Source organism: Somniosus microcephalus, chromosome 15, assembly GCF_052327205.1.
Source record: "Somniosus microcephalus isolate GS21.2 chromosome 15, FLI_Smic_1.0, whole genome shotgun sequence".
In the NCBI taxonomy this organism is placed as follows: Eukaryota; Metazoa; Chordata; class Chondrichthyes; order Squaliformes; family Somniosidae; genus Somniosus; species Somniosus microcephalus.
Window position 1 is genome coordinate 11,345,385 of NC_141001.1, and position 25,299 is coordinate 11,370,683.

Sequence of the window (25,299 nt, forward strand, 5' to 3'; positions counted from 1 at the left end):
TGCTGTCCCCCTCCCTTTCACATCTGCCGTTATCACACCATCCTCAAAAAATCCATCCTTGATCCATCTGTCCTTGCAAATTACTGCTCCATTGTCATCCTTCCTTTCCTATCCAAAGTCCTTGAACGTGTTGTCACCTCCCAAATCCATGCCCACCTTTCCCACAACTCCATGTTTGAATCTCTCCAATCAGGTTTCTGCCCCCGCCACAACATTGAAACAGCCCTAATCGAAGTCAGAAATGACATCCTCTGTGACTGTGACCATGGTGCACTAAACTTCCTCATTCTTCTCAATCTCTCTGCAGCATTTCACACAGTTAAGCACACCATCCTCCTCTAACACCTCTCCTCCATTGACCAGCTCAGTGGGACTGCCCTCACCTGGTTCCACTCATTTATCTAGTTATAGCCAGAAAATCTCCTGCAATGCCTTCCCTGACCACACCTATACTGTTACCTCTGGAGTCCCCCAAGGATCTATCCTTGGCCCTCTCCTATTTTTAATCTGCATGCAGCCCCTCTGTGACATCATCCGAAGACATGACGCAGGCTCTACATGCACACTGATGACATGCCGCTCTATCTCACTATCACCTTTCTCGTCCCCTCCACTGCATATGTGTTGTTGGACTGTTTTTCCGATATACAGTCCTGAATGAGCCGTGCTTTTCTCCAATTCAACATTGGGACGACTGAAGCCATTGTCTTCAGCCCCCACCATATACTCCATTCCCTAGCTACCGATACCATCCTCCTCCCTGGCCACTGTCTCAATCTAAACCAGATGGTTCCCAACTTTGGTTTTTTAATTGACCCTGAGCTGAGCTTCTGACTCAACAACATCAACTAATTGCATTTATATAGCGCCTTTAATGTAGTAAAAATATTCCAAGGCACGTCACAGGAGTATTATCAGACAAAGTTTGACACCGAGCCACATAAAGAGATATTAGGATAGATGACCAAAAGTTTGATCAAAGAAATAGGTTTTAAGGAGCGATTTAAAGAAGGAGATAGAGGTAGAGAGGCAGAGAGATTTAGGGAAGAAATTCCAGAGCTTAGGGCCTAGGCAGCTGAAGGCACGGCGGCCATTGGTGGAGTGATGAAAATCAGAGATGCGCAAGAGGTTATAATTGGAGGAGCGCAGAGATCTTGGAGGGTTGTAGGGCTGCAGAAGGTTACAGAGATAGGGAGGAGTGAAGCCATGGAGGGAAATGAACACAAGGATGAAAATGTTTTAATTGAGGCATTGCCGGTCTGGGAGCCAATGTAGGCCAGGTCAGGGGTGATGGGTGAATGGGGCTTGGTGCAAGTTAGAATACAGGCAGTAGAGTCTTGGATGAGCTCAAGTTTACGGAGGGTAGAAAATGAGATGTCGGCCAGGACAGCATTTGAATACTTGAGTTTGGAGATAATAAACGAACAGATGAGGGTTTCAGCAGCAGATGAGCTGAGGCAGGAGTGGAAATGGGTGGTATTACGGAGGTGGATATACTCTATCAAGATGGCAGGTAGATGGCATGTTCTCAAGTATCTGTCAATGTTGCTCTTGGACCAGATAACTGAAGTGTATGAGACTAGGCGGATTTGTATCACCTTCTAATTGCCCTCTGCCGCCAGCATGTATATTGGCACCCTGGTTGTTATCAGGACATTACCAAGTGGGGAATTAAGGATGGGGCAAGATCCATACACACCAGTAGTTGGGGCACAGTCCCAGCAGGCTATCAATATACATTTTTATTGAAACAATTCATGCCATTGTATATGATCAGAATCTACATTAATATTTTACAAACCCCCTTTTTCAAATTAGTTTATGATACTCCTTTTGTAAAAAAAACTGATCTTATCTATGCATTTTGAGATGTGTCTTTTTTTTTCTTCAGTGATTATGACATCAACTTCAACTGTTCCTACAACCAGCAAAACACTGACCAGTAAGTAACCTTAAAAATCAATAACAATGTGAAATATTTTAAATGACTTAAAATGGATCTATCACTGCACACTTGTTAATGCCAAACTATCTTGAACAGTGTCATTTTTACCCCTGTTTCATGAGGAAACAGCCAAAAGCACCAGGTAGTATTTTTAATACATTGATATCATCAAGTGCAAATATTATAATCCCACATTTCAACACACTTTGTCAATTTATAGTGCATTTAAAAGTAATTAACAAGAGACTTTGGCCTAGAAATTCAGTAAGGCCCCGCCAGGTCTTTAGCGCCCGAAATTTAGCGCTCGCCCGGATTCCCGTAGTGCCCGCCTGAAATTCAGTTGCGACGGGCCAAGACGGAGGCGGGCGCTATTGCAGGGTTTGGCCGCCTCGCTTGGGGCGATGAAAGTCTATTTCAGGCGTCCAGCTGCCGCTGCACCACCCGATGCGGTGCGGCAGGCTGGGGTACTGCAGGCCTCCTCCTTCTCTTAAGGAGGAGCTGCCTGCAGCCGTGAGATCGCCGCTGGATTCCCCTGGCAAATGAGCCCGGCACCACGGAGAAGTGCCGGGCTCGCGGGAGTCAGACAGCAATGCCGCGGGGGGGTGGTGCAGGAGTCCGGGGAAGGAGGTGCGGCCATGCGGCCGCCAGCAAAGTGGCCGGCCGCCCCTCCACCTTTATGCGCCGGCCTCTCGGAGCTGCAAGGCCCCGTTTTTCAAACGTTGTTTGCGGCCGCTGCGGACGAGGCGGCCGCAACTGAATTTGGCCTTCGGCACGGAATCGCGTTGGAACCGGGGCGCTGCGCACACCGATGACGTCATCGGTGCCGGCGCAGCGCTACCGGCTAACGCCGCTGTTAGGGACCAACTTAATTTCGGGCACTAAAAAACTTCCGGCGCAACCCACTCTTTCGCCCCTAAGTGGGCGCAAACGCGACTGAATTTCCAGGCCAGGATGAATACTTTTTGGGCACAGGGTTCCCCTTTAATAGCAGGGCTTGGTTAAAGAGAGTATTGGCTTATGGACGGTTTATTTTCCCTAAATTCTACAGTCCCAACTTAGTGGCAGCGATTATATAAAGTCTTGCATCTGTACTGAACTTTTTCATTAAATACTTACAGAACTGAACATAAATGTTAGATTTCAATTCCAGTGTAAAACCATTATATCTGTTAATTTAAATCTTTTAATTACCCACAGCTACTTGTGTGATAGTGGAACAATGCGAATGGACCAACTGGATAAGTGTAAGCAAACCGAACTCTGGTCATGAGGAAGGTGATTTTGAAACATATGATAACATTAAGGAGCATGGATATGCAATCTGTGATGTTCCAAGCAAGATTGAGTGTAGAGCCATACATGCACCAGATGTAGACATCGAAGACCTTGAACAAACAGTGCAGTGTAACGTCTCTTTTGGGCTCATATGCAAAAACAAGGAACAACATTACCTTAAAAAATGCTACGACTATGAAATACAGGTGTTGTGTTGTGATATCATATGTCAACCACCTGCAACTACTACCATCACACCTCCAACCAAAACAACAACCACACATTCAACCACATCTCCAACTTCATCCACAACACCACCTTCAACCACAACCACACATTCAACCACAATCCCACCTTCAACCACAATGCCACCTTCAACCACAACCACACCTTCAACCACAACTCAACCATCAACCAAAACTCCACCTTCAAACACAACGCCACCTTCAACCACAACCACACCTTCAACCACAACCAAACCTTCAACCACAACTCCACCTTCAACCACAACTCCACCATCAACCACAACTCAACCATCAACCACAACTCCACCTTCAACCACAACTCCACCTTCAACCACAACTCCACCATCAACCACAACTCAACCATCAACCAAAACTCCACATTCAACCACAACTCCACCTTCAACCACAACCACACCTTCAACCACAACCAAACCTTCAACCACAACTCCACCTTCAACCACAACTCCACCATCAACCACAACTCAACCATCAACCACAACTCCACCTTCAACCACAACTCCACCTTCAACCACAACTCCACCATCAACCACAACTCCACCTTCAACCTCAACCACACATTCAACCACAACTCCACATTCAACCACAACTCCACCTTCAACCACAACCACACCTTCAACCACAACCACACCTTCAACCACAACTCCACATTCAACCACAACTCCACATTCAACCACAAACACACATTCAACCACAACTCCACCATCAACCACAACCACACATTCAACCACAACTCCACCTTCAACCACTTCCACAACCACAACAACTACTATTTGTACAAGTGAAACAATGGAAACTACTGAACTAACAATCCCTGAGGTAACTCCAACCTCCACTCCAAGTATGACAACAACTCAACTGCCAACTACAATCCCAACTTCAACCACATCCACAACCACCGAAATTGCACCAACAACAACTCCACTTTCAACCACAATGCCACCATCAACCACAACCACACCTTCAACCACAACCACACATTCAACCACAACTCCACCATCAACCTCAACTCCACATTCAACCACAACTCCACCATCAACCATAACTCCACCATCAACCACAACGCCACCTTCAACCACAACCACACCTTCAACCACAACTCCACCTTCAACCACAACCCCACCTTCAACCACAACCCCACCTTCAACCACAACCACACATTCAACCACAACTCCACCATCAACCATAACTCCACCATCAACCACAACGCCACCTTCAACCACAACCACACCTTCAACCGCAACTCCACCTTCAACCACAACTCCACCTTCAACCACAACTCTACCTTCAACCACAACCACACCTTCAACCACAACCACACCTTCAACCACAACTCCACCTTCAACCACAACCACACCTTCAACCACAACTCCACCTTCAACCACAACTCCACCTTCAACCACAACCACACCTTCAACCACAAGCACACCTTCAACCACAACCACACCTTCAACCACAACTCCACCTTCAACCACAACCACACCTTCAACAGCAACTCCACCTTCAACCACAACTCCACCTTCAACCACAATGCCACCTTCAACCACAACCACACCTTCAACCGCAACTCCACCTTCAACCACAACTCCACCTTCAACCACAACTCCACCTTCAACCACAACTCCACCTTCAACCACAACCGCACCTTCAACCACAACTCCACCTTCAACCACAACCACACCTTCAACCACAACCCCACCTTCAACCACAACCGCATCTTCAACCACAACTCCACCTTCAACCACAACCACACCTTCAACCACAACCACACCTTCAACCACAACTCCACCTTCAACCACAACCACACCTTCAACCACAACCCCACATTCAACCACAACCCCACCTTCAACCACAACGCCATCTTCAACCACAACCACACCTTCAACCACAACCCCACTTTCAACCACAAAGCCACATTCAACCACAACTCCACCTTCAACCACAACGCCACCTTCAACCACAACCACACCTTCAACCACAACTCCACCATCAACCACAACGCCACCTTCAACCACAGCCACACATTCAACCACAACTCCACCTTCAACCACAACCACACCTTCAACCACAACCCCACCTTCAACCACAACCGCACCTTCAACCACAACTCCACCTTCAACCACAACCACACCTTCAACCACAACCACACCTTCAACCACAACTCCACCTTCAACCACAACCACACCTTCAACCACAACCCCACATTCAACCACAACCCCACCTTCAACCACAACGCCATCTTCAACCACAACCACACCTTCAACCACAACCCCACTTTCAACCACAAAGCCACATTCAACCACAACTCCACCTTCAACCACAACGCCACCTTCAACCACAACCACACCTTCAACCACAACTCCACCATCAACCACAACGCCACCTTCAACCACAGCCACACATTCAACCACAACTCCACCTTCAACCACAACCAAGCCTTCAACCACAACCACACCTTCAACCACAACTCCACATTTAACCACAACGCCACCTTCAACCACAACCACACCTTCAACCAAAACTCCACCTTCAACCATAACCACACCTTCAACCACAACTCCACCATCAACCACAACTCAACCATCAACCACAACTCAACCATCAACCAAAACTCCACATTCAACCACAACCACACATTCAACCACAAGTCCACCATCAACCACAACTCCACCTTCAACCACAACCACACATTCAACCACAACTCCACCATCAACCACAACTCAACCATCAACCAAAACTCCACATTCAACCACAACTCCACCTTCAACCACAACCACACATTCAACCACAAGTCTACCATCAACCACAACTCCACCTTCAACCACAACCACACATTCAACCACAACTCCACATTCAACCACAACTCCACCTTCAACCACAACCACACCTTCAACCACAACTCCACATTCAACCACAACTCCACCTTCAACCACAAGCACACCTTCAACCACAACTCCACCTTCAACCACAAGCACACATTCAACCACAACTCCACATTCAACCATAACTCCACCTTCAACCACAACCACACCTTCAACCACAACTCCACCTTCAACCACTTCCACAACCACAACAACTACTATTTGTACAAGTGAAGCAATGGAAACTACTGAACTAACAATCCCTGAGGTAACTCCAACCTCCACTCCAAGTATGACAACAACTCAACTGCCAACGACAATCCCAACTTCAACCACATCCACAACCACCGAAATTGCACCAACAACAACTCAACTTTCAACCACAACGCCACCATCAACCTCAACTCCACATTCAACCACAACCACAACTTCAACCACAACTCCACCTTCAACCACAACGCCACCTTCAACCACAACCACACATTCAACCACAACTCCACCTTCAACCACAACGCCACCTTCAACCACAACCACACATTCAACCACAACTCCACCTTCAACCACAACGCCACCTTCAACCACAATCACACATTCAACCACAACTCCACCTTCAACCACAACTCCACCTTCAACCACAACCACACCTTCAACCACAACCACACATTCAACCACAACCCCACCTTCAACCACAACTCCACCTTCAACCACATCCACACCTTCAACCACAACTCCACCTTCAACCACAACCCCACCTTCAGCCACACCCACACCTTCAACCACAACTCCACCTTCAACCACAACCACACATTCAACCACAACTCCACCTTCAACCACAAGCACACCTTCAACAACAACCACACCTTCAACCACAACCCCACTTTCAACCACAACGCCACATTCAACCACAACGCCATCTTCAACCACAACCACACCTTCAACCACAACCACACCTTCAACCACAACCCCACATTCAACCACAACTCCACCTTCAACCACAACCACACCTTCAACCACAACCCCACTTTCAACCACAACGCCACATTCAACCACAACTCCACCTTCAACCACAACCACACCTTCAACCACAACTCCACCTTCAACCACAACCACACATTCAACCACAACCCCACATTCAACCACAACTCCACCTTCAACCACAACCACACCTTCAACCACAACCCCACTTTCAACCACAACGCCACCTTCAACCACAACCACACCTTCAACCACAACCCCACATTCAACCACAACTCCACCTTCAACCACAACCACAGCTTCAACCACAACCCCACTTTCAACCACAACGCCACCTTCAACCACAACCACACATTCAACCACAACCCCACTTTCAACCACAATGCCACCTTCAACCACAACCACACATTCAACCACAATGCCACCTTCAACCACAACCACACATTCAACCACAACTCCACCTTCAACCACAACCACACCTTCAACCACAACGCCACATTCAACCACAACCACTCCTTCAACCACAACCACACCTTCAACCACAACCACACCTTCAACCACAACCAAACCTTCAACCACAACTCCACATTCAACCATATCTCCACCTTCAACCACAACCTCACATTCAACCACAACCACACATTCAACCACAACTCCACCTTCAACCACTTCCACAACCACAACAACTACTATTTGTACAAGTGAAGCAATGGAAACTACTGAACTAACATTCCCTGAGGTAGCTCCAACCTCCAATCCAAGTATGACAACAACTCAACTGCCAACGACAATCCCAACTTCAACCACATCCACAACCACCGAAATCGCACCAACAACAACTCCACTTTCAACCACAACCCCACTTTCAACCACAACTCCGCCTTCAACCACAACCACACCTTCACCCACAACCACACATTCAACCACAACCACACATTCAACCACAACTCCACATTCAACCACAACGCCACCTTCAACCACAACCACACCTTCAACCACAACCACACATTCAACCACAACCCCACTTTCAACCACAACCACACATTCAACCACAACCCCACCTTCAACCACAACCACACATTCAACCACAACCACACATTCAACCACAACCCCACTTTCAACCACAATGCCACCTTCAACCACAACCACACATTCAACCACAACTCCACCATCAACCACAACCACACATTCAACCACAACCCCACTTTCAACCACAACCACACATTCAACCACAACCCCACCTTCAACCACAACCACACATTCAACCACAACCACACATTCAACCACAACCCCACTTTCAACCACAATGCCACCTTCAACCACAACCACACATTCAACCACAACTCCACCTTCAACCACAACCACACCTTCAACCACAACTCCACCATCAACCACAACCACACATTCAACCACAACCCCACTTTCAACCACAACCACACATTCAACCACAACACCACCATCAACCACAAACACACATTCAACCACAACCACACATTCAACCACAACCCCACCTTCAACCACAACCACACATTCAACCACAACCACACATTCAACCACAACGCCACTTTCAACCACAACGCCACCTTCAACCACAACCACACCTTCAACCACAACCACACCTTCAACCACAACCCCACCTTCAACCACACCCACACCTTCAACCACAACTCCACCTTCAACCACAACTCCACATTTAACCACAACTCCACTTTCAACCACAACCACTCCTTCAACCACAACCACACCTTCAACCACAACCACACCTTCAACCACAACGCCACATTCAACCACAATGCCACCTTCAACCACAACCACACATTCAACCACAACCACACCTTCAACCACAACCACACCTTCAACCACAACCACACCTTCAACCACAACCACACATTCAACCACAACCCCACCTTCAACCACACCCACACCTTCAACCACAGCCCCACTTTCAACCACAATGCCACCTTCAACCACAACCACACATTCAACCACAACCACACCTTCAACCACAACCACACCTTCAACCACAACCACACCTTCAACCACAACCACACATTCAACCACAACCCCACCTTCAACCACACCCACACCTTCAACCACAACCCCACTTTCAACCACAATGCCACATTCAACCACAACGCCATCTTCAACCACAACCACACCTTCAACCACAACCCCACTTTCAACCACAACGCCACATTCAACCACAACGCCATCTTCAACCACAACCACACCTTCAACCACAACCCAACTTTCAACCACAACGCCACATTCAACCACAACTCCACCTTCAACCACAACCACACCTTCAACCACAACCCCACATTCAACCACAACTCCACCATCAACCACAAACACACATTCAACCACAACCCCACTTTCAACCACAACGCCACCTTCAACCACAACCACACATTCAACCACAACTCCACCATCAACCACAACCACACCTTCAACCACAACCCCACATTCAACCACAACTCCACCATCAACCACAAACACACATTCAACCACAACCCCACTTTCAACCACAACGCCACCTTCAACCACAACCACACATTCAACCACAACTCCACCATCAACCACAAACACACATTCAACCACAACGCCACCTTCAACCACAACCACACCTTCAACCACAACCACACATTCAACCACAACCCCACTTTCAACGACAACGCCACCTTCAACCACAACCACACATTCAACCACAACCCCACTTTCAACCACAATGCCACCTTCAACCACAACCACACCTTCAACCACAATGCCACCTTCAACCACAACCACACCTTCAACCACAATGCCACCTTCAACCACAACCACACCTTCAACCACAACCACACCTTCAACCACAACCCCACCTTCAACCACACCCACACCTTCAACCACAACTCCACCTTCAACCACAACTCCACATTTAACCACAACTCCACTTTCAACCACAACCACTCCTTCAACCACAACCACACCTTCAACCACAACCACACCTTCAACCACAACGCCACATTCAACCACAACGCCATCTTCAACCACAACCACACCTTCAACCACAACCAAACCTTCAACCACATCCAAGCCTTCAACCACAACTCCACATTTAACCACAACTCCACATTCAACCACAACGCCATCTTCAACCACAACCACACCTTCAACCACAACCAAACCTTCAACCACAACCACACATTCAACCACAACTCCACCTTCAACCACAAGCACACCTTCAACCACAACCACACCTTCAACCACAACCCCACATTCAACCACAACTCCACCTTCAACCACAACCACACCTTCAACCACAACCCCACTTTCAACCACAACGCCACATTCAACCACAACTCCACCTTCAACCACAACCACACCTTCAACCACAACTCCACCTTCAACCACAACTCCACATTTAACCACAACTCCACTTTCAACCACAACCACTCCTTCAACCACAACCACACCTTCAACCACAACCACACCTTCAACCACAACGCCACATTCAACCACAATGCCACCTTCAACCACAACCACACATTCAACCACAACCACACCTTCAACCACAACCACACCTTCAACCACAACCACACCTTCAACCACAACCACACATTCAACCACAACCCCACCTTCAACCACACCCACACCTTCAACCACAACCCCACTTTCAACCACAATGCCACCTTCAACCACAACCACACATTCAACCACAACCACACCTTCAACCACAACCACACCTTCAACCACAACCACACCTTCAACCACAACCACACATTCAACCACAACCCCACCTTCAACCACACCCACACCTTCAACCACAACCCCACTTTCAACCACAATGCCACATTCAACCACAACGCCATCTTCAACCACAACCACACCTTCAACCACAACCCCACTTTCAACCACAACGCCACATTCAACCACAACGCCATCTTCAACCACAACCACACCTTCAACCACAACCCAACTTTCAACCACAACGCCACATTCAACCACAACTCCACCTTCAACCACAACCACACCTTCAACCACAACCCCACATTCAACCACAACTCCACCATCAACCACAAACACATATTCAACCACAACCCCACTTTCAACCACAACGCCACCTTCAACCACAACCACACATTCAACCACAACTCCACCATCAACCACAAACACACATTCAACCACAACCCCACTTTCAACCACAACGCCACCTTCAACCACAACCACACCTTCAACCACAACCACACATTCAACCACAACCCCACTTTCAACGACAACGCCACCTTCAACCACAACCACACATTCAACCACAACCCCACTTTCAACCACAATGCCACCTTCAACCACAACCACACCTTCAACCACAATGCCACCTTCAACCACAACCACACCTTCAACCACAACCACACCTTCAACCACAACCACACCTTCAACCACAACCCCACCTTCAACCACACCCACACCTTCAACCACAACTCCACCTTCAACCACAACTCCACATTTAACCACAACTCCACTTTCAACCACAACCACTCCTTCAACCACAACCACACCTTCAACCACAACCACACCTTCAACCACAACGCCACATTCAACCACAACGCCATCTTCAACCACAACCACACCTTCAACCACAACCAAACCTTCAACCACATCCAAGCCTTTAACCACAACTCCACATTTAACCACAACTCCACATTCAACCACAACGCCATCTTCAACCACAACCACACCTTCAACCACAACCCCACCTTCAACCACAACCACACCTTCAACCACAACTCCACCTTCAACCACAACCACACCTTCAACCACAACCCCAAATTCAACCACAACTCCACCTTCAACCACAACCACACCTTCAACCACAACCCCACTTTCAACCACAACGCCACCTTCAACCACAACCACACCTTCAACCACAACTCCACCTTCAACCACAACCACACATTCAACCACAATGCCACCTTCAACCACAACCACACATTCAACCACAACTCCACCTTCAACCACAACCACACCTTCAACCACAACGTCACATTCAACCACAACCACTCCTTCAACCACAACCACACCTTCAACCACAACTACACCTTCAACCACAACCAAACCTTCAACCACAACTCCACATTCAACCACATCTCCACCTTCAACCACAACCTCACATTCAACCACAACCACACATTCAACCACAACTCCACATTCAACCACAACGCCACCTTCAACCACAACCACACATTCAACCACAACCACACATTCAACCACAACCCCACTTTCAACCACAACCACACATTCAACCACAAATCCACCATCAACCACAACCACACATTCAACCTCAACCCCACTTTCAACCACAACCACACATTCAACCACAACCCTACCTTCAACCACAACCACACATTCAACCACAACCACACATTCAACCACAACCTCACTTTCAACCACAATGCCACCTTCAACCACAACCACACATTCAACCACAACTCCACCTTCAACCACAACCACACCTTCAACCACAACTCCACCATCAACCACAACCACACATTCAACCACAACCCCACTTTCAACCACAACCAAACATTCAACCACAACTCCACCATCAACCACAAACACACATTCAACCACAACCACACATTCAACCACAACCCCACCTTCAACCACAACCACACATTCAACCACAACCACACATTCAACCACAACCCCACTTTCAACCACAACGCCACCTTCAACCACAACCACACCTTCAACCACAACCACACCTTCAACCACAGCCACACATTCAACCACAACCCCACTTTCAACCACAATGCCACCTTCAACCACAACCACACATTCAACCACAACCACACCTTCAACCACAACCACACCTTCAACCACAACCACACATTCAACCACAACCCCACCTTCAACTACACCCACACCTTCAACCACAACCCCACTTTCAACCACAACGCCACATTCAACCGCAACGCCATCTTCAACCACAACCACACCTTCAACCACAACCCCACTTTCAACCACAACGCCATATTTAACCACAACGCCATCTTCAACCACAACCACACCTTCAACCACAACCCCACTTTCAACCACAACGCCACATTCAACCACAACTCCACCTTCAACCACAACCACACCTTCAACCACAACCCCACATTCAACCACAACTCCACCATCAACCACAAACACACATTCAACCACAACCCCACTTTCAACCACAACGCCACATTCAAACACAACCACACATTCAACCACAACTCCACCTTCAACCACAACCACACCTTCAACCACAACCACACATTCAACCACAACTCCAACTTCAACCACAACCACACCTTCAACCACACCCACACATTCAACCACAACCCCACTTTCAACCACAACGCCACCTTCAACCACAACCACACATTCAACCACAACCCCACTTTCAACCACAATGCCACCTTCAACCACAACCACACATTCAACCACAACTCCAGCTTCAACCACAACCACACCTTCAACCACAATGCCACCTTCAACCACAGCCACACATTCAACCACAACCCCACTTTCAACCACAATGCCACCTTCAACCACAACCACACATTCAACCACAACTCCAGCTTCAACCACAACCACACCTTCAACCACAACCACACCTTCAACCACACCTTCAACCACAACCCCACCTTCAACCACACCCACACCTTCAACCACAACTCCACATTTAACCACAACTCCACTTTCAACCACAACCACTCCTTCAACCACAACCACACCTTCAACCACAACCACACCTTCAACCACAACGCCACATTCAACCACAACGCCATCTTCAACCACAACCACACCTTCAACCACAACCAAACCTTCAACCACAACCAAGCCTTCAACCACAACTCCACATTTAACCACAACTCCACATTCAACCACAACGCCATCTTCAACCACAACCACACCTTCAACCACAACCAAACCTTCAACCACACCTTCAACCACAACCACACCTTCAACCACAATTCCACATTTAACCACAACTCCAGCTTCAACCACAACCACACCTTCAACCACAACCAAACCTTCATCCACAACTCCACATTTAACCACAACTCCACTTTCAACCACAACGCCACCTTCAACCACAACCACATATTCAACCAAAACTCCACCATCAACCACAACCACATCTTCAACCACAACTCCACATTCAACCACATCTCCACCTTCAACCACAACCTCACATTCAACCACAACCACACCTTCAACCACAACGCCACCTTCAACCACAACTCCACATTTAACCACAACTCCACTTTCAACCACAAAGCCACCTTCAACCACAACCACATATTCAACCAAAACTCCACCATCAACCACAACCACATCTTCAACCACAACTCCACATTCAACCACATCTCCACCTTCAACCACAACCACACCTTCAACCACAACCACACCTTCAACCACAACCACACCTTCAACCACAACCACACCTTCAACCACAACCCCACCTTCAACCATACCCACACCTTCAACCACAACGCCACCTTCAACCACAACGCCACATTCAACCACAACGCCATCTTCAACCACAACCACACCTTCAACCACAACCAAACCTTCAACCACAACCAAGCCTTCAACCACAACTCCACATTCAACCACAACGCCATCTTCAACCACAACCACACCTTCAACCACAACCACACCTTCAACCACAACCCCACATTCAACCACAACTCCACCTTCAACCACAACCACACCTTCAACCACAACCCCACTTTCAACCACAACGCCACATTCAACCACAACTCCACCTTCAACCACAACCACACCTTCAACCACAACCCCACTTTCAACCACAACACCACATTCAACCACAACTCCACCTTCAACCACAACCACACCTTCAACCACAACCACACATTCAACCACAACTCCACCTTCAACCACAGCCACACCTTCAACCACAACCCCACTTTCAACCACAATGCCACCTTCAACCACAACCACACATTCAACCACAACTCCACCTTCAACCACAACCACACCTTCAACCACAATGCCACATTCAACCACAACCACTCCTTCAACCACAACCACACCTTCAACCACAACCACACCTTCAACCACAACCAAACCTTCAACCACAACTCCACATTCAACCACATCTCCACCTTCAACCACAACCTCACATTCAACCACAACTCCACCATCAACCACAACCACACATTCAACCTCAACCCCACTTTCAACCACAACCACACATTCAACCACAACCCCACCTTCAACCACAACCACACATTCAACCACAACCACACATTCAACCACAACCTCACTTTCAACCACAATGCCACCTTCAACCACAACCACACCTTCAACCACAACGCCACATTCAAACACAACGCCATCTTCAACCACAACCACACCATCAACCACAACCAAACCTTCAACCACAACCAAGCCTTCAACCACAACTCCACATTTAACCACAACTCCACATTCAACCACAACGCCATCTTCAACCACAACCACACCTTCAACCACAACCAAACCTTCAACCACAACCACACGTTCAACCACAACTCCACCTTCAACCACAATGCCACCTTCAACCACAACCACACATTCAACCACAACCACACATTCAACCACAACCTCACATTCAACCACAACCACACATTCAACCACAACTCCACATTCAACCACAATGCCACCTTCAACCACAACCACACATTCAACCACAACCACACATTCAACCACAACCCCACTTTCAACCACAACCACACATTCAACCACAACTCCACCATCAACCACAACCACACATTCAACCTCAACCCCACTTTCAACCACAACCACACATTCAACCACAACCCCACCTTCAACCACAACCACACATTCAACCACAACCACACATTCAACCACAACCTCACTTTCAACCACAATGCCACCTTCAACCACAACCACACATTCAACCACAACTCCAGCTTCAACCACAACCACACCTTCAACCACAACTCCACCATCAACCACAACCACACATTCAACCACAACCCCACTTTCAACCACAACCACACATTCAACCATAACTCCACCATCAACCACAAACACACATTCAACCACAACCACACATTCAACCACAACCCCAGCTTCAACCACAACCACATATTCAACCACAACCACACATTCAACCACAACCCCACTTTCAACCACAACGCCACCTTCAACCACAACCACACCTTCAACCACAACCACACCTTCAACCACAGCCACACATTCAACCACAACCCCACTTTCAACCACAATGCCACCTTCAACCACAACCACACATTCAACCACAACCACACCTTCAACCACAACCACACCTTCAACCACAACCACACATTCAACCACAACCCCACCTTCAACCACACCCACACCTTCAACCACAACTCCACTTTCAACCACAACGCCACATTCAACCGCAACGCCATCTTCAACCACAACCACACCTTCAACCACAACCCCACTTTCAACCACAACGCCACATTTAACCACAACGCCATCTTCAACCACAACCACACCTTCAACCACAACCCCACTTTCAACCACAACGCCACATTCAACCACAACTCCACCTTCAACCACAACCATACCTTCAACCACAACCCCACATTCAACCACAACTCCACCATCAACCACAAACACACATTCAACCACAACCCCACTTTCAACCACAACGCCACATTCAAACACAACCACACATTCAACCATAACTCCACCTTCAACCACAACCACACCTTCAACCACAACCACACATTCAACCACAACTCCACCTTCAACCACAACCACACCTTCAACCACAACTCCACATTCAACCACAACCCCACTTTCAACCACAACGCCACCTTCAACCACAACCACACATTCAACCACAACCCCACTTTCAACCACAATGCCACCTTCAACCACAACCACACCTTCAACCACAACCACACATTCAACCATAACTCCACCTTCAACCACAACCACACCTTCAACCACAACCACACATTCAACCACAACTCCACCTTCAACCACAACCACACTTTCAACCACAACTCCACCTTCAACCACAACCACACCTTCAACCACAACCACACCTTCAACCACAACCGCACCTTCAACCACAACCCCACCTTCAACCACAACCACACCTTCATCCACAACCAAACATTCAACCACAACCACACCTTCAACCACAACCACACCTTCAACCACAACCCCACCTTCAACCACAACCACACCTTCAACCACAACCGCACCTTCAACCACAACCACACATTCAACCACAACCACACCTTCAACCACAACCACACTTTCAACCACAACTCCACTTTCAACCACAACGCCACCTTCAACCACAACCACACCTTCAAGCACAACCACACATTCAACCACAACTCCACATTCAACCACAACCAGACCTTCAACCACAACCCCACCTTCAACCACAACCACACATTCAACCACAACTCCACATTCAACCACAACTCCACCTTCAACCACAACCACACATTCAACCACAACTCCACATTCAACCACAACTCCACCTTCAACCACAACCACACCTTCAACCGCAATCACACCTTCAATCGCAACCACACATTCAACCACAACTCCACCTTCAACCACAACCACACATTCAACCACAACTCCACATTCAACCACAACTCCACCTTCAACCACAACCACACCTTCAACCGCAACCACACCTTCAACCACAACCACACCTTCAACCACAACCACATCTTCAACCACAACGCCACATTCAACCACAACCCCACCTTCAACCACAACCACACATTCAACCACAACCCCACTTTCAACCACAACGCCACATTCAACCACAACCCCACCTTCAACCACAACCCCACTTTCAACCACAACCACACCTTCTACCACAACCACACTTTCAACCACAACTCCACCTTCAACCACAACCACACCTTCAACCACAACCACACCTTCAACCACAACCGCACCTTCAACCACAACCAATCATTCAACCACAACCACACTTTCAACCACAACGCCACCTTCAACCACAACCACACATTCAACCACAACCCCACTTTCAACCACAACGCCACATTCAACCACAACCCCACCTTCAACCACAACCACACATTCAACCACAACCCCACTTTCAACCACAACGCCACATTCAACCACAACCCCACCTTCAACCACAACCCCACTTTCAACCACAACCACACCTTCTACCACAACCACACATTCAACCACAACTCCACCATCAACGACAACCCCACCTTCAACCACAACCCCACTTTCAACCACAACTCCACCATCAACCACAACTCCACATTCAACCACAACTCCACCTTCAACCACAACCACACCTTCAACCGCAACCACACCTTCAACCACAACCACACCTTCAACCACAACCACATCTTCAACCACAACCACACCTTCAACCACAACCACACCTTCAACCACAACCACACCTTCAACCACAACCAAACCTTCAACCACAACCACACCTTCAACCACAACCAAACCATCAACCACAAGTCCACCATCAACCACAACCCCACTTTCAACCACAAGTCCACCTTCAACCACAAATCCACCGTCAACCACAACCACACATTCAACCACAACCCCACCTTCAACCACAACCACACATTCAACCACAACCACACTTTCAACCACAACTCCACCTTCAACCACAACCACACCTTCAACCACAACCAAACATTCAACCACAACCACACCTTCAACCACAACCACACCTTCAACCACAACCACACCTTCAACCACAACCCCACCTTCAACCACAACCACACCTTCAACCACAACCACACTTTCAACCACAACTCCACTTACAACCACAACGCCACCTTCAACCACAACCACACCTTCAACCGCAACCACACATTCAACCACAACCAAACCTTCAACCACAACCCCACCTTCAACCACAACCACACATTCAACCACAACTCCACATTCAACCACAACTCCACCTTCAACCACACCTTCAACCACAACTCCACATTCAACCACAACTCCTCCTTCAACCACAACCACACCTTCAACCACAACGACACCTTCAACCGCAACCCCACCTTCAACCACAACGCCACCTTCAACCACAACCACACCTTCAACCGCAACCACACCTTCAACCACAACCACACCTTCAACCACAACCACATCTTCAACCACAACCACACCTTCAACCACAACCACACCTTCAACCACAACCAAACCTTCAACCACAACCACACCTTCAACCACAACCAAACCTTCAACCACAACCCCACCTTCAACCGCAACCACACCTTCAACCACAACCACACCTTCAACCACAACCACACCTTCAACCACAACCAAACCTTCAACCACAACCCCACCTTCAACCACAACCACACCTTCAACCACAACTCCACCATCAACCACAACCCCACTTTCAACCACAAGTCCACCTTCAACCACAACTCCACCATCAACCACAACCACACATTCAACCACAACCCCACCTTCAACCACAACCACACATTCAACCACAACCACACTTTCAACCACAACTCCACCTTCAACCACAACCACACCTTCACCCACAACCAAACATTCAACCACAACCCCACTTTCAACCACAACCACACATTCAACCACAACCACACTTTCAACCACAACTCCACCTTCAACCACAACCACACCTTCAACCACAACCACACCTTCAACCACAACCGCACCTTCAACCACAACCAATCATTCAACCACAACCACACTTTCAACCACAATGCCACATTCAACCACAACCCCACCTTCAACCACAACCACACATTCAACCACAACCCCACTTTCACTCAGAACGCCACATTCAACCACAACCCCACCTTCAACCACAACCCCACTTTCAACCACAACCACACCTTCTACCACAACCACACATTCAACCACAACTCCACCTTCAACCACAACCCCACTTTCAACCACAACCCCACCTTCAACCACAACCCCACTTTCAACCACAACTCCACCATCAACCACAACCCCACCTTCAACCACAACCCCACATTCAACCACAACTCCACCTTCAACCACTTCCACAACCATAACAACTACTATTTGTACAAGTGAAGCAATGGAAACTACTGAACTAACAATCCCTGAGGTAACTCCAACCTCCACTCCAAGTATGACAACAACTCAACTGCCAACTACAATCCCAACTTCAACCACATCCACAACCACCGAAATCACACCAACAACTCCACTTTCAACCACAACGCCACCTTCAACCACAACCACACCTTCAACCACAACTCCACCTTCAACCACAACCACACCTTCAACCACAACCACACCTTCAACCACAACCACACATTCAACCACAACCCCACCTTCAACCACAACCACACATTCAACCACAACTCCACCTTCAACCACGACCACACCTTCAACCACAATTCCACCTTCAACCACAACTCCACCTTCAACCACAACCACACATTCAACCACAATGCCACCATCAGCCACAACCACACATTCAACCACAACCCTACTTTCAACCACAATGCCACCTTCAACCACAACTCCACATTCAACTACAACTCCACCTTCAACCACAATTCCACCTTCAACCACAACTCCACATTCAACCACAACTCCACCTTCAACCACAATTCCACCTTCAACCACAACTCCACCTTCAACCACAACCACACATTCAACCACAACCCCACTTTCAAACACAACGCCACCTTCAACCACAACCACACATTCAACCACAACCCCACCTTCAACCACAACTCCACCATCAACCACAACCACACATTCAACCACAACTCCACCTTCAACCACAACCACACATTCAACCACAACTCCACCTTCAACCACAACAACACCTTCAACCACAACCACACATTCAACCACATCCCCACTTTCAACCATAACGCCACCTTCAACCACAACCACACGTTCCACCACAACCAAACCATCAACCACAACTCCACCATCAACCACAACCCCACCTTCAACCACAACTCCACCTTCAACCACAACTCCACCATCAACCACAACCACACATTCAACCACAACCACACCTTCAACCACAACCACACCTTCAACCACAACCAAACCATCAACCACAACTCCACCATCAACCACAACCCCACTTTCAACCACAACTCCACCATCAACCACAACCCCACTTTCAACCACAACGCCACCTTCAACCACAACCACACATTCAACCACAACTCCACCATCAACCACACCTTCAACCACAACCCCACCTTCAACCACAACACCACCATCAACCACAACCACACCTTCAACCACAACCACACCTTCAACCACAACTCCACATTCAACCACAACTCCACCTTCAACCACAACCAAACCTTCAACCACAACCACACATTCAACCACAACCACACATTCAACCACAACCCCACTTTCAACCACAATGCCACCTTCAACCACAACCACACATTCAACCACAACCCCACCTTCAACCACAACCACACCTTCAACCACAACTCCACCATCAACCACAACCACACATTCAACCACAACTCCACCTTCAACCACAACCACACTCTCAACCACAACCACACATTCAACCACAACTCCACCATCAACCACAACTCCACCTTCAACCACAAGCACAACCACAGAAGTCCCACCAACCACAACCCCACCTTCAACCACAGGAATCCCAGCAACAACAGCCACAACTCCACATTCCCCCACAACTACAACCCAACATCCATCTCCAACTACAGCAACACCACCCACAACCATAACCACAACTACGCCTTCAACTATGACCACAACCCCACCTTCAAGTACACCTACCATCACAACCACAACAGTATCTACAAATACCACACCTGTGGCATTACCTACTGCCCACACTAGCACTTTGAAATCATCTACTCCTACTTCTACTCCTGAGATTATCACCGGAAATCAGTCTTCCATCACTGCCACCAAATGGACTTCAACTACTGCAGGCACTGTTTCGGTAACAGGATCTGCATCGACAAGTGCTATATCTGCAACTACGATCAAGATGCCTTCAACGTTTTCTCAACCAACACCGACTGCTTTCACAATTTCTCTGACCACAAGCTATTCATCTTCTACCACAGAATGTTTCTGCATTGTGAATGGAACAGTGTATTCCCCAGGTAATCTATTTTTGTTTGTTGTTCACACAGACTATTAGTGTGTTGTATGGGTGAATCCAGTTGTTTCAGAAATGATTCCATCAGTTTTGCCTCTGCTAGCTTTAGAAAGAAGCTGGATTTACTAATTTATTTTATCATTGGTGCAGATAGTTATTTATTGATACAGATATTTTTAATTAACAAGACTGATTTAACAAATTGCTTGGGGAAATTGTTAAACGTGAATGGTGTAACAAACAATTTAAACGTGAATAGTATTGTGAATAGTTTAAGATGGATGGTGTTGCAAATAGCTTAATGTGAATCGCATAACAACAAATTTGACATGAGTGGTGTTTCAAGTGGTAAAGTATAAATGATTTCAGAAATTTGTTAGGACAACTTGGAAAGAGAGAGAGAGCAGGAGAGAAAAACAGAAAAGAGTCAAACAGAAAAAAAGTGAGACAAACAGGAAGGACAGAGAGAGAAAAGTACAACAATGATGCAGGAGGGAGAAGCAGAAGAGAAGAAAAGAGAGAGGAGAAACAGGGAAGCAGAGGAGAAACACAAAAAGGGACAAGGGTATAGAAATGTTGGCTTGGGTGGTTGTGTAAAACGGGTGGAATCCAATCAGCCACCAGTTATGTTTCCCACCCAACATTCTGTTCCATTGACGTCAAGAGAGGAGAAGAGTGAGAGACACACAGACCAAAGGGGAAGAGGTGAAAAAAACATAGATTAGAAGAAACGGGTAGGAAGAGAGGGACCAAAGGAAAGGAAGTGCAAGAGATAGACTGAAGGGAAAGAGCTGTGATGGGAGCCAGAAGGGAAGGTGCTGTGTGTGTGTGTGAGAAAGAGAAGAGAACGGAGATGTTCACCTCAAACAAAGCCATCAGCACTGTGGGGCATGCAGGTCTGGGAAACCTAGGTCGAGAGTTCATACTTCCCCAACTTCCACATGGGTTTGGCATAGGGCCAGTAGAGGTACACCTGGTATACTAGTTAACCAATAGCTGAAGTGGGTCCCACCTGAGGGTCCAGGAAGAGTTCATGGCATGTAGCCCCGAAGAGGAACTTTTTTTAAAAATGGATCAACACAACAATGAGAAATTAACAGGAAAAAATAAACAATAGAAATCCCACATAAGGTGAGGAAGTCCACTGGGATGCATGTAAGAATATTTAAGAATATATTACTGTAAGAAGGCAGTCACTTATAGAGAGGAACCCAGCAACCCAGCAATTACAGGCCAGTCAGTTTAACCTTGGTAGTAGGGAAACTTTTAGAAACAATAATCAGGGACAAAATTAACAGTCACTTGGACAAATGTGGCTTAATTAAGGAAAGCCAGCACGGATTTGTTAAAGGCAAATCATGTTTAACTAACTTGATTGAGTTTTTTGATGAGGTGACAGAAAGGGTTGATGAGGACAATGCAGTTGATGTTAATGTTGATATGGACTTCCAAAAGGCGTTTGATAAAGTGCCACAAAGTTGAAGCCCATAGAATAAAAGGGACAGTGGCAGCATGGTACGAAATTGGCTAAGTGACAGGAAACAGAGAGTAGTGGTGCACGGTTGTTTTCCGGACTGGAGGAAGGTATACAGTGCTATTCCCCAGGGGTCGGTACTAGGACAACTGCTTTGCTTGATATATATTAAGTAATATATATATATTAAGGGCACAATTTCAAAATTTGCAGATGACACAAAGCTCGGAAGTATAGTGAACAGTGAGGAGGATAGTGATAGACTTCAGGAAGACATAGACAGGCTGGTGAAATGGGCGGACACGTGACGGAAAGGTGCGAAATGATACATTTTGGTAGAAAGAACGAGGAGAGGCAATATAAACTAAAGGGTACAATTCTAAAGGGTGTGCAGGAACAGAAAGACCTGGGGGTATATGTGCACAAATCGTTGAAGGTGGCAGAGCAGGTTGAGAAAACGGTTCAAAAAGCAAACGGGATCCTGGGCTTCAAAAATTGAGGCATAGAGGACAAAAGCAAGGAAGTTGTGATGAACCTTTATAAAACACTGGTTCAGCCTCAACTGGAGTATTGTGTCCAATTCTGGGCACCGCACTTTAGGAAGGATGTGAAGGCCTTAGAGAGAGGGTACAGAAAAGATTTACAAGAATGGTTCCAGGGATGACAGACTTCAGTTACATGGATAGACTGGAGAAGCTGGGGTTGTCCTCTTTAAAGCAGAGAAGATTGCGAGGAGATTTGATAGAGGTGTTCAAGATCATGAGGGGTCTGGACAGAGTAGATAGAGAGAAACTGTTCCCATTGGCGGAAGGGTCGAGAACCAGAGGACACAGATTTAAGATGATTGGCAGAAGAACCAAAGGCGACATGAGGAAAAACTTATTTACGCAGCGAGTGGTTAGGATCTGGAATGCACTGCCTGAGAGGGTGGTGGAGGCAGATTCAATCGTGGCTTTCAAAAGGGAATTGGATAAGTACCTGAAGGAAAAAAATTTGCAGGGCTACAGGGAAAGTGGGACTAGCTGAAGTGCTCTTGCAGAGAGCCGGCACGGGCTCGACGGGCCAAATGGCCTCCTTCTGTGCTGTAACCATTCTATGATTCTATGAATCTGGAAACTTACATGTGGCCCACAGGGGCCTTCTGAAGGCAGGTTAAAGATCTTCCTGGAGGGTATTTGGCGCCCAACCCCATCAGAAACTCTTTGGTTGGAGTTTCCAGCCTCTTCAGCATGTGGGCACAGGCCCTAGATGCACCCATGTGTGGTGGCTGCTCACCATACAAAACATGTGGGGGCCTAAATTGGATAGCCCCCGAAAACTGACGCAGGATTGCTATGTGCAATTAAGCCATGTCCGTT

At 47.5% G+C, this 25,299-nt stretch overlaps 1 protein-coding gene across 1 annotated transcript in view; it reads left to right on the forward strand.

Annotated features, from left to right (window-relative positions):
* LOC147106541 (uncharacterized) overlaps positions 1 to 20,461 on the forward strand; it is a 176,536-nt gene extending 156,075 nt beyond the window's left edge. Inside the window, exons 24-27 of the mRNA XM_086008472.1 lie at positions 1,892 to 1,942; positions 3,143 to 3,349; positions 8,059 to 9,856; positions 9,929 to 20,461. Coding sequence (XP_085864598.1) covers positions 1,892 to 1,942; positions 3,143 to 3,349; positions 8,059 to 9,856; positions 9,929 to 20,414 — 12,542 coding nt within the window. The 3' untranslated portion in view covers positions 20,415 to 20,461. The remainder of the gene's footprint in view (positions 1 to 1,891; positions 1,943 to 3,142; positions 3,350 to 8,058; positions 9,857 to 9,928) is intronic.
* The last annotated feature ends 4,838 nt before the right edge of the window (positions 20,462 to 25,299 follow it).